Below are 12,621 nucleotides of genomic sequence, written 5' to 3'. Positions count from 1 at the left end.
CGCCGCGGAGCCACCGGCTGGCTACGCCGTTGGTTCGGGCGGCAGGGGCCTGGAGGGCTGGGGGGAGAGGGAGGAGAATACACCCGACCGCTCCACAAACCAGAGGCCAGACCTACGCTGTGTCCCAGCGAGACACACGCCCCGCGATTGACGTCTGAGGCGGGCAATCAGAGGCCGGCGCACAGAACGTCACAGAAAGTGGGTGGGCCTTCATGTGCCTTCAGCCTATGCGTTAGGGTCCATCTGACAGGGTACCGCCCCCTTTTAAAGACACAGAAAGCTTTTAAGTAAGGAAGGAGCACCCTCCGGAAAGAGAGGTTTTCCTTTGTAAAGGCTTCGTTTGTAACCAGAACTGCAAATCGAGGCCTTCTGAAAGATTAGCTGGCCCTCATTCATTCATCAGCAGCGCCATAGAAGTGCAGTTGACTGAGAGCAGAGAATAGGCACGTAGGGAACGTGTGTCCAACACATCAACTGCCTGCCCTTGTGTGGCTTCTAAGTGATATTTCATCCCCTTCCAACTCACGAATCAGTAGGTTGCCAGGCACCATTAATGTTTGTTGAATAAATGAACTTCCAGGATTGTTGAGTCTGGGCCTCGGGAATTGTATGGTCACAGATGAGGCACAGAGCGCGAACCAGGGCTGGTGACTCAGCGGGCATACAAGCTCATTATGACTAAACATCAAACAGGACTATGTTTCATTCAAAGATGTAGTCACCCGCCCTTGGCCTCTGGAGGAGGTGCACTAGGTGGGGGAGAGGTGCGTGGGGAAGGGGGCTCAGTGCACTGCATGTGCCCATTTTGCAGGTATTAATACCTCCAGGAGCAGGCCGGAAGCTATTCCCCACCCCCCTCCCACGCCCCTGTCTCGGGCACCAGGCGAGGCTCCTGGGCAAACAAAGGCCTGTGTCTTCCGAGTGCATCTGTTGACTAGGTGGGGAGTGTGAGGTCAATGGAGGCTCAAGGAGCAATCACACTAAGAGCTAATTTTTACTGAGCACTTACTGTGTATCGGGCACTGTCCTAACCTCTCAGCCTTCATTATCTGTCTTAACTTTCTCACATCTAGGTAGGGAGGTAAACTCACAGCACGCAGGGGGAGTCAATCCCAGGCAGCCTGACTCGGAGCTGGTTTTGAATGCACCGTGCATGTGACTGCAGGGGGGCCATTGCATGCCCCTCGCCCCTATTTTTGGAGAGTTTCTGCTCTTTGTTTTTTACAGCCGAGGAAGCCAGAGAGGTGACAGAGCAGTCCATGGGGCTCAGCGAGGAAGAGGCCTGGCTGGGCTGGATCCCCAGACTCCTGACTCCTCAGCTGGTGCTCATTCCAGGCTGTAAGGCAGGGGTGGGCAAACTTTTTGACTCGAGGGCCACAATGGGTTCTTAAACTGGACGGGAGGGCCGGAACAAAAGCATGGATGGAGTGTTTGTGTGAACTAATATAAATTCAAAGTAAACATCATTACATAAAAGGGTACGGTCTTTTTTTTTTTTAGTTTTATTCATTTCAAACGGGCTGGATCCGGCCCGCGGGCCGGGCCGTAGTTTGCCCACGGCTGCTGTAAGGCTTCACTCGGTGGAGGAATGACTGAGTCAGAGCGGTCACATGGGTGCAGGTGAGGAGGAAAGGGCTGGTGGGGGCATTGCCTGGGGACTGGTCTCAGGCTTAGCCCTGGTTGAGCCCACATCCAAGGCATTTGGGGTCCCCAGGAGGAGGACCCTGCATGAGCTGGGGCTTCTAGGAACCCTCGTGTTGCATCGCACTAAGCCCTGAGCCCCTGGCCCACTCTTCTCCCTGCCCCAGGCCACGGCAGCTCCAAACTGAGCCAACCTTGCGGTGTGGAAGGGCACTGGGCTGGTTTGCAGCAACCCTGGGCCCCCGGCTGGATTGACTCATCACTCTATGCTGTGTGGCCTCAAGTGACTTCCAAGCCATCTCTGGGCCTGTGATTCCTCACTCAATGAGAGGGCTGGACCATCTGGGGGATTAAAAAAAATTTTTAAAAACCGTTTTTAGTAGTGAAGCTTTTAAACAACAAACAGTCTTACCCAGAGCCTCAGTGTATGCGGAATGGAATCTTTCCTCAACTCCAGCTCCAACAAGCAGGGGACATGTTATCTCTTTTATCTATGGCCAATCAGGCTCCTTCCTGAGCTCTCTCTCTAAAACCCCATTGGAAGAGAGAAAACGTGTAGAGTCCAGCTGCTTTCAAGCTGGGTCTGAGTTAAAAGTGTGAGCAGGCCTTTCGGGGGCCGCCTCAGAGGTGGGGGGGTGAACAAGTTCTGTCTGAAATGACTTGGCTTCGTCTCCCTGCACCTGTCTTACCTGGTGTCCAGGCGTCTGGGGGAAGGGTCGGGGGATGGCTGCTATGGCCTCACAGGTTTGGAAAAGAGGGTCTTTGTGCCACGCCAGCACGACCAAGGGTGATCCCGAGTGGGGGGCTGAAAGGATTAAGGAAAGACAGACAAGAGAATAATAGCTGGGTCTCGGTGGGACGCTGCTCCCTGATGAGGAAGCAGCGCCCACAAGCCGTGTCTTTATTTTATAGCAGATGCCTCGAGGCAAAGTAGGGGTGTGATCACGTTGTTTACAGCATTCTCGTGAGTTTCAACCTCACTCAACTACATGCACCTGAACTCTATCACAAAGCACGTGGGTCCACGTGTTCGGACCACAGGTTCAAGCTTACAACCACAGCCGTTGGCTATAATTGTGCTGGGAGGGCCCTGCCCTCCAGCTGGGACTTGCTCGTGGCAATGAGAGGACCCTGTCCTTTCATTAGTCCGAGGCTTAACCATGCCCCACAGGTCTTGTCCTCCAGCAAAGGACACCCCAGCACCCGGGGCTGGGCCCTGGGCCCATGGCCTGGCCTTCCCCACCTCACTCTCTACAGTGTGGCCCCAACCCACCTTTCTCGTCCCCTCTCCCCCTCACTTCCCCAGGTGCCCAGCACCTGAGCCTAAGAGGATGGCTTCAAGCGCTCCGAACCTTCCCCATGCTCTCCCCGCCCCGAGCATTTGCTCTTCCTGAATGCCCACGTCACAGGCTCCACATGTCAGATCTGACCCGGCCTTCAGGTTCTGGCCCCTCCCCCCTGACGCCTGCCCAGATTGCTGAGCTGGTCACGAATTCTTCTGCGTTTCCACCACCCCATGTCTGTCCTTCTCTGATGCTGACCCCTTGCAGCTGTGATTCGGAGGGGGCAGTAGAACATGGTAATTACCAGTGTGGGCAGTGGCATGTAGTATATCCGTGTCATGATTCCCATGGCATTTCCCCTTGAGCACGTCAGACCTCTCTGAGCCTCAGTTTCCTCATCTGTGAAGTGGGGGTATTCATGCCTATCACAGAGGGCAGTTGGGAAGGCTATTGGGGATGACCATGAAAGGCACTTGACACTCAGTGGCCAATACAGTCACATGCAGGTTACACACAGAGAGGGGGAGCGGATGTGATAGAAGGGGTGGGGAACGTTTTCTCTGCCCAGGGCCATTGGATATTTATAGCATCATTCCAGGGCCATACAAAATTACCACCTTAAGAATGAGCCTGCTATATGTGGTCAAAATTGGATATTTATAGCATCATTCGAGGGCCATACAAAATCACCACCTTAAGAATGAGCCTGCTATATGTGGCCAAACATTTCATTAACTCACCCCTGATGCCTTGGCAGGGCCAGACCACATGGTTTCGCGGGCCTCATACAGCCCTGACCTTTCCCACCCCTGCTGTACTTGGTGTCCGGTAAGTGGGCCTTGTATGGTGGTTATTGGGGCCTGACCCTTGGGCATCCTAGTGTGACTAACGCTAAAGGGCACTGGTAGGGATTTGCTCCTGGCAGGAGGAGCCCCAAGGACTTTGGCATCAGCGTCTGGAAGGAGGTCACCTGCCTTCTTCTTGGATTATGAATGAAGCTCTGCAGGAGGGACCGCAGGCAGCCATCCCCACTGGCAGGAGCTGTTCAGCGCAGGCCCATCTTCCTGGCGTCTTTACACGGTGCTATTCCGTGCACTTGGCTTCCCCTGCCTGCGGGTGCCCCACCCCTCCCCTCCCATCAGAGCCTGCCACGGTGAGCTGGAAAACTCCTTGAGATACAAATTCGTGTGTTGCTTCACTGCTGGGGAAGGTCAGAAAGAATCAGAGCTATTGTTAGCGCGTGCGCGCACACACACACACACACACACACACCCTCAGGGAGCAGAGCTATGGACCAGCCCTGAGGCCGGTGGGCTGCCTTGGCTCCCACCCCCCAGGGGCAAGGTTGCAAACGAGGCTTTTATTTTTGAGAAAAGATCTTTCTGGGAAGAACAATGGGACTTGGGGACTGGAGAACAGGGGAGATGGGTCTGGCTGAATAGGAAGAACTTCCTGGAATTGGGGAAGGGGTGAAAGCAGGTGTCCTGGAACAGGGGCACTCCCAGCTCTCTCCTCGATCCCCGGGCACCTTAGGACCAGGAGGAAAAAGGCCTGCACTGCCCAGGGAACTCAGCACCTGGCCCTATGAAGACCGGTTGCCCCTCCCTCCCAGGCACCTGTACGTTTGGGTGAGTGGTTGTCGTGAGCGAGGGAGCGTCCCGGAAGGAGTCACTCCCAGGTGTCTTCCCACAATGCCAGGTTTATTAGGGAGACTCCCCCATTAGCCAATCCAGGCACATGCAGTTACACACAGAGGGGGAGCTCAGCAGAGCGGGACACTGGAGGCGTCTGCAGGTGGAGAGACAGGCGTTGGTCTCAAGCCAGGTGCCTGCAGTGGCGACCGCGTCCAGGGGAGTGGAAGCCCGGCTGGACTCTGAGTGTGACCCGGGGTACAGCCCAGCGCGAGCCGCAGGTGGTCGGAGCTCTGAGTTCTTACAGCCCCGGGGGTGGAGGTCCCACTCAGGTCGGTGCTCAGTGGAGTCCTTATCTGAGAGTCCAGACTTCTGGTTTGGGGCCTTCCGGACCCCTCCTAAGGGCGTTCCCGTTGCACCCCATCACCTCAGTCTTGACATAGCACTTGACACGACTGTCGCGGCTGACCGTGACTCCACACTGGGTTGCCCACGGTGCCCAAAAAGTCCACGCTGCTCTTGCTGTGTACAGTGGTGTAGCGACAGGACCAAAGATGGCTCATTCGACAGAGACTTATGCACATGGTCGTGTGACGGGCACTGACTGTGCACATCTGTGCACAAAATGACAAACACCGCTGCCCCCGCTCAGCTTCCGTCCAGTGAGGACGTAACCTCCAGGGCTCTCCCTGGGCCAGCTGCCCAGGGCCACACACCCCAACAGGGAGAGGGAGGATGGGGAGGGAGCCCCCAGATGATGGAGCTTTAATTTTCCACCAGCCCAGGGAGATGGGACACGCAGTGAGAGGTAATGTTAGCGGGGAAACCAAAAGGAATGCGGTATTTCTTGTACCCTCAGAGAAGGTCCCCTCAGAGCCAGCCGCATGCCAGGCCGCATACCAGGCTGGTCCAGCTTTTCAAATGTGAGACAAGAAAAGGTGGAAGAGAAATCATCTCACAAGGCTCAGCTACACCATGTCACTGCTCCCTTTTCGGTGGAAACCAGACCCACAGCCCCTCGAGGGTCCAGGATGGGCCAGTTCCCCAGCCAGCTGCCCATTTGTGGGCTCCTCCAGGCCCGGGTTTAAAAGCTAAAATCTCTTCAGCTCACATAGCAAGTGCTTGTACCACATGCAGGTTCCTGGGCTGGGCAGGGAACACTCTGGCTTCCATGAAAGGAAAAAGCAGAGGACATTTAGGGATGGGGTTAGGGGGGCAGAGGACATTTAGGGATGGGGCTGGAGAGAGCTGCCTGGTCCAGCCCCAGCCTCACCTCCTGAAGACTGGAAGGTGTCCTAGCTACACACCTGGGGCAGGTACATGACCTCTGTGATGCCCGGCCAGTTACCACCTGAGCTCCCACCGAGGGCTGCACAGGGTCCTGAGTGTGCCCTACAATTTAGCAGCATAAAACAATGAACATATATCACCTCCTTATTATTCCTACGGGTCAGCAATCTGGACATGGCTTAGCTGGGTCCTCTGGCTCAGGCTGTCTCTACAAGGCTTCAATCCAGCCTTCAGCCAGGGCTGTGGTTTCATCTGAAGGCTCAACTGGAGAAGAATCCACTTCCAAGCTCACTCACACTGCTGTTGGCCGAAGGCCTCCCTCAGCTCCTTGCCGTATGGGACATCTCCATACATCAGCTCACAAGGGGGGGGGGAGAGAGAGAGAGAGAGAGAGAGAGAGAGAGAGAGAGAGAGAGAGAGAGAGAGAGAGAGAGAAGGGAGGTCAAGCATGGTCTTTGTTAACTTGATCTCAGAAATAACATTGCATCACTTCTGTTGTACTCTCTTCATCACAAACAAGTCACTAGTCCAGCCCACACTCAAGGGGAGGGGAATATTTCTGTAAACACAGAAGGTGGGGTCATTGGGGCCATTAGAAGAACTGGATTCTTCTCCATTTGGGCAATTCCTGGCGGAATTTGGTGTGCAGGTGTATCCTTAGAAGCCGCACCCTCCTGCTTACCTCAGAGCAAATTAGACCAGTGCCTTCCTGTGCCCATGGGTCCCCCAGGGGTCTTGTTAAATGCAGCTTCTGCCTTCTCACCAGCTCCCAGGTGCTGCCCCCATGCAGTTCCCCGGATGACACTGAGTAGCCGGGATCTGCAGCAGCACCTTCCAACTCGTTCCTTCTGGGAACTGTTGCGCAGATTTGAACTTGAGCCATCGACTCCTGCCTGTGGTTCATGATTCATGCCTGTGCTACTCTGAAAGGAGACAGACAGGCCTGGCTCCTGGGCTGTGCCACCTCGGTAAGCCTTTAACCTCTTTGAGCCCCATTTCCTCTTAGGGACAAGGGGAGAGTCGCTGGCAGGGTGGTGTGAAGGCTGCATGAGTGACGACAAGCTCAGCGAGGTTCCCGCACACAGCAAGTGCCCGATGCACGTTGCCTCTTGTTCGTATGGTTCCTTTTACCAGCAAACCGTTCCCAGTTACAGTGACAGGGTTCCATTGGAGCCAATGGGCCTGCATGATATCCCCGCTCAAGCCACCTGACCCTACTGAGCTTCAGCTCCCCTCTGAAATACGGAGCCAGGGAAACGACACTTTCCAGCTCATGGTTGCCGGGAGCACTTGATGAGCACAGGGGTCCGTGAGCAGCATCCTGAGCCACCTTGAGAAGTTCCCCCCCATGGGGACAGCCATCAGGAGCCCAACTCTTCTGATTCACTCACATGCACCCCCTGGTCCAACACAGAGCACCTGCTCTGTGCGAGGCCGAGGAGGGTGGCCAAGGAGACGCAGCTCCGGCCTCACGTTTCCGTCCACAGTGCAGCTGGGACCCAGGGCTCCCTCCTCTGGATTCTGAATGCAGCGCCTCACTCAGCACTGAATCGTGCAGGGAACCCAGGCAGCTGGCAGCCAGGGACAAGTGAGCTTTGGCACCAAAGGGCTCAGGAACCTTGCAGCATCTTCTGGAGCCGCCTAGTAAGAGCAAGGGGGCAAACCAGGGCCAGGCAGTTGGCGTTTGAAGACATTTGAGACGTCCCTATGGGCTGACAGCCTCAGAGCACCAGCCTCACAGCAGCCTGGCCATTCCTGGGCCAAGGGCAGGGCAGGGCCGGGCCGGGCGGGGCTCCGGGGTGAGGGGCTGGGAGGCAGGCTGGAATGCCCCGCGCCTTCACAGCTGGGGCTGCAGCAAGGAAGCCTCTTCCAGATGTTTGCTGTCATTCCTGTCTGGCCAATGTCCTTGCCTGGAGAGTGGAACCCAGATTGGGACACCATGGTATGAGGCTAGAGACGAAGGGAGCCCCGTTCAGAGAGTGGAGCCACGTTCAAGGAAGCAGAGCGCCAAGCGTGGAGACAGGACAGTATGCAGGGGGCCAAGCATCGGTCTTCAGAGACCTGAAGACAGTCCTGTGGGTGAGGACTCGGTAATCAGCTTTGTTCTTGGGGCCACCAAAGGTTAGGATCCGTGAGGTGCCAAGAAAAATTTCTTTCCAATTTTTGAAGAATGTGTTTCTTTCTGGTTATAAATGTTCAGCATGCTCATTACAGAAACTTTGGAAAACATATGAAAGTATAAGGAAAAAGTAAAAAATTAGGATCCCACAATCTAGAACTAACCTCTGTTAATATGGCAGAACAGAGTTCTTAGCTCCTTTTCTACATCCCAGCATTCCTCGGGACACATGTCATGCCCATCGGGTGGACTGGGCCCCAAAGGATAGTGACTCTGGGGTTGCAATGTGGAATTTGGTGTGCAGGTGTATCAGACAGCTATCGCTATAACACTGTGTAACAAACAAGCTCGAACGTCACTGGCTTACAATGATAGGCATTTATTTCTCACTCAGGGCTCTGTGGGTTGGCTGAAAACTGAATGATTTTGGTGGATCCACACTTTAGGCAGGTCCCTATCTGCTTCATGTGGCTCTCATTCCTTTGGCACCTGGGGGTGGGGGGTGAGGGGTGGATAGGGGCTTTCTGAGGCTTGTGACTAAGCTCACAGTGACAAGCCCCACTGCACAATCATGTTTTAAGCCTCTGCTCCAGTCATAATCCACTATCATTCTACTTGTCAAAGCAAGTCGCATGGCCAACCCAAAGTCAAGAGGTGGAGAGGAATATCTGTCCACCAGGAGCCTCTGGCAAGAATGTGGATGTAGATGCTGCCATAAGGGGGTGGAGACTTGGGACCACTATTTCAATCTACCCCACTAGGTGGATCTAATGCTCCCCACTCCTCCCCAGGGTCAGGCTCCTCCCACTTAGAAGCACTGCTTTAGTGTTTTTCCCTCTTTATTTTATATATATTTACTAGAGGCCCAGTGCATGAAATTCGTACACTTGGGGGAGGGGGTGTCCCTCAGCCCAGCCTGTGTCCTCTTGCAGTCCAGGAGCCAGGAGATGCAAGCCTGTGTCCTCTTGCAGTCCAGGAGCCCTCAGGGGATGTCCGACTGCTGACTTAGGCTGTCAGTCAGACATCCTTAGCACTGCCACGGAGGCAGAAAAGGATCCCGTCACTGCCACTGTCACTGTGCTTGCCAGCCATGAGCCCGGCTTCTGGCGCACTGACCACCAGGGGGCAGCTCCTGTGTTGAGCGTCTGCCCTCTGGTGGTCAGTGCGCATCATAGTGACCGGTTGTTCCGCCGTTCAATTGATTTGCATATTAGCCTTTCTATTATATAGGATATTTTCTTTACCAAACTGGGTTTATAGTCTACTTTTTTTTTTTAGAGTAAGTTTATAATGATTTGGAATCATTCCAGCCTACAATGTCTCCAGCCCCATTGTACTCTATATTCCTTCATTTAAATAGTACCAACACGACAGAGCAATAATTGTAAAGAAACTGAACTTGACTTAGTTAAACCATCCTATGTAGACAACCGGAATTTTTCATCTGTGTTTAATTTAAAATTTATTTTATTTTTCAATTACAGTTGACATTCAATATTATTTTGCACAAGTGTACAGCATAAGTGGTTATATATTTATATAATTTACAAAGTGACTTCTCACCCCCACCTCATAAGTCTAGTACCCACCTGGCACCATACGTAGTTATTACAACATTATTGACTATATTCTCTATGCTGTACTTTACATCTCCGTGACTATTCGTAACTACTAATGTGTATTTCTTTATAGTCTACTTAAAAAAACAAACAAAAAACCCTGCTTATTTCACTTTGCTTTACATCCTATTTTGTTTTACATCAAATATTTTTGGACTTGTAATCTAATGGCTGCCGAATTATAAAATCACAACGTTTGGGCATCATTGACTAAACTCTTCCTCTGAGATATTTAGGTTGTTTCCAATTTGGCTACTATCAATAACAATGTGGTGGACATCTCCGTACAGCCACTTGGTTGCATCTGTGACAAACATTCTTGCTTTTGTTGGCTCAGATCCAGGCCCCACCTCCCTCTGATGACAGTAGCTTGATTTCCCTTTGGGGAACCACACCTGTCCCCTTCTTTCAATCATGCGGCACCCACCACCAGCTCCAGGGGACTAGCTTCTAGCCACCTCAATAAAACTCAAATAAAAATTTGACCCAGGTCTGGACAATCAGAGCATGGAATCCCCCCTAATTATAGAGATCGGTTAGAATGGACTCAGTAGCCTAGGCCTGGCCAATCAGGAATTTGTTTAAAGGGAGCCACATGACCCAAGGTGATCCAATCAGAACGAACCCTGGGACTTGCCCCGGGGCCTACTGGGAAGAGACATTCTCTCTTTTCCTCTGACTTCCAGGCCAAGGTGGTTGGTCAGCTTGTTAAAGCGGAGCGTGAGAATGAAGCCCACATGCCGAGAGCAGAGGCCAGAGACAAAGGCGGACTGGATTCTGCGGACAATGAGCCCCTGATGAGCCTGTGCCTCAAGCTGGAATCCTAGCCTTTCCATGTTAAAATTCAACGCATTCTCTTTTTGGCTTAAGCCCAGTTGAGTTGGGCTTGCTGCCATTTGGAACCAACTAGCTCTGGCTTTATTAACTTAAATTTCTTGACCTAGAATTACTAAACCAAAGGACATAAACATTTTAAGCCTCTTGAGACCTATCAAGTTGCTTTCCGGAGAGTTTATTCTGCAGAGAGCAGCGCAGTGTCTGTGAGCCTAAATTACAAGCAGTAGCGCACTAGCTTAAGCATTTTAGGGGGGAAGAAATGATATGGTTTTTATTTTTAGTGACCTGAAATATGTTTCATGTTTATAGGCCATTTTTACCTATTTTGTGATTTGTTAAATAGGAACAATTGGTGTCAATATTTTTCTTTGTAAGAGTTTTTAAAATATCAAAAATTGTTCCTTTTTCACCTTTCTCAACATTTCCCCCAGTTTATTGTCTTTAAATATTTTGATGTGTTCTGAGGTAGATGTAGTTTTTTAAAAATATTTTTATTAATTTCAGAAAGGGAGAGGGAGAAACATCAATGATGAGAATCATTGATCAGCTACCTCCTGCACGCCTCACACTGGGGATTGAATCCGAAACCCAGGCATGTGCCCTGACCAGGAATCAAACTGTAACCTCCTGGTTTAGAGGTTGAGGCTCAACCACGGAGCCAGGCTGGCCGGGCAGTAGATGTATTTTTAATTTTTTTGTGATCAAATTATTTTCAGGTGTCACTCTGTTGCTTTCATGCTTCCAACATCCTTCCAGGCTGAAGACCAGGCCAACGTGGACCAGGTTTTCTCCTTTTTGACATTCTGACACCCAGTATTTCTTGCCTGTGTTTGGAGCTCCGTCTGCATCAGAACGCCCTGGGGCCGTGGTCGGCAAACCGCGGCTCGCGAGCCACATGCGGCTCTTTGGCCCCTTGAGTATGGCTCTTCCACGAAATACCATGTGCAGGCGCGCACGTACAGTGCGATTGAAACTTTGTGGCTCATGCGCAGAAGTCGGTATTTTGTGGAAGAGCGGTATTTTGTGGAAGAGCCACACTCAAGGGGCCAAAGAGCCGCATGTGGCTCGAGAGCCTCGGTTTGCCGACCACTGCCCTGGGGGCATGTTAGATTGTAAATTGATGGCCAGGTCACGGCCACACCAGGTGTCTGCTCTGATCATCCTGCTTCGCAAGGAGTGTGACAAAGCATCTGAACTTGACCTACTGCGATTGAAACTTTGTGGCTCATGCGCAGAAGTCGGTATTTTGTGGAAGAGCGGTATTTTGTGGAAGAGCCACACTCAAGGGGCCAAAGAGCCGCATGTGGCTCGCGAGCCAAAATTTGCTGACCACTGCCCTGGGGGCTTGTTAGATTATAGATTGATGGCCAGGTCATGGCCACACCAGGTGTCTGCTCTGATCATCCTGCTTTGCAAGGAGTGTGACAAAGCATCTGAACTTGACCTATGAATGAATGCACACCAGGTGCACAGCAGGCAGATGGCAGTGGACAGGATGGCGACCAGCTCTCCGCAGAGCCCTGGCAGGCGAAGCTACAAAGCCAGCCAGCCATGCCTGGGCCCATAAGGGGGTATTACGTCCAGCACCTGGCAGGAGGGCAGGCAGGTGAGATGGAGTGGGGGGCGGCCCTCCCAGAATGCCAGGTGCACCCCATCATGCAGATGGGGCCCTGGAGTCCTGGCAGGGGGGATGTGCTCCAGGTGGGTCAAACCCCGGCTTAGGCATTTAGGATTGGCCATGACTCTAAGGCAGTGGTTCTCAAAATGCGGCCCTGGGACCCGCAGCATCGGCGTCACCGGGCATCGTGTTAGAAATGCAAATTCTAAGGCCTCCCCAGCCCAGACCTGCCGGGCCAGAAGCCCTTGGGGTGGGGCCACGCCCTGTGTAACAAGCCTTCCTGATATGTGTGCAGGTCCTCGAATCACTGGCCTAACCTGTACCCACATAACAGGGAGGTTAATGGGATGCTTCGGGTCTGGAAAGTGGTTGTGGGGAGAGAAAGGGAACTGTGAGCATGAACGTGAGGGGGTCCCTGCAATGGACTGAGCGTTCATTCCTCCCCACCCCCCTCATATGGTGAAATCCTACCCCTCATGTAACCGTGGGGCCTTGGGAGGTGAGTAGGTCGTGAGGGCTCTGCTCTCATGAATGGGATTAGTGCCCTTACAAAGAGGCCACAGAGAGCTCCCTCCCCTCCACT

At 52.8% G+C, this 12,621-nt stretch overlaps 1 protein-coding gene across 1 annotated transcript in view; it reads right to left on the bottom strand.

Annotated features, from left to right (window-relative positions):
- The window catches only part of OTUB2 (OTU deubiquitinase, ubiquitin aldehyde binding 2), an 18,597-nt gene extending 12,398 nt beyond the window's left edge, over positions 1-6,199 (bottom strand). The window contains exon 1 of the mRNA XM_014549044.1: positions 6,142-6,199. Coding sequence (XP_014404530.1) covers positions 6,142-6,199 — 58 coding nt within the window. The remainder of the gene's footprint in view (positions 1-6,141) is intronic.
- Between the last annotated feature and the right edge of the window lie 6,422 nt (positions 6,200-12,621).

This window comes from Myotis brandtii, unplaced genomic scaffold, assembly GCF_000412655.1.
Source record: "Myotis brandtii unplaced genomic scaffold, ASM41265v1 scaffold535, whole genome shotgun sequence".
NCBI lineage: Eukaryota > Metazoa > Chordata > Mammalia > Chiroptera > Vespertilionidae > Myotis > Myotis brandtii.
The sequence above is the reverse complement of the archived record's forward strand: the minus strand, read 5'-3'. Positions and strand labels throughout refer to the sequence as shown.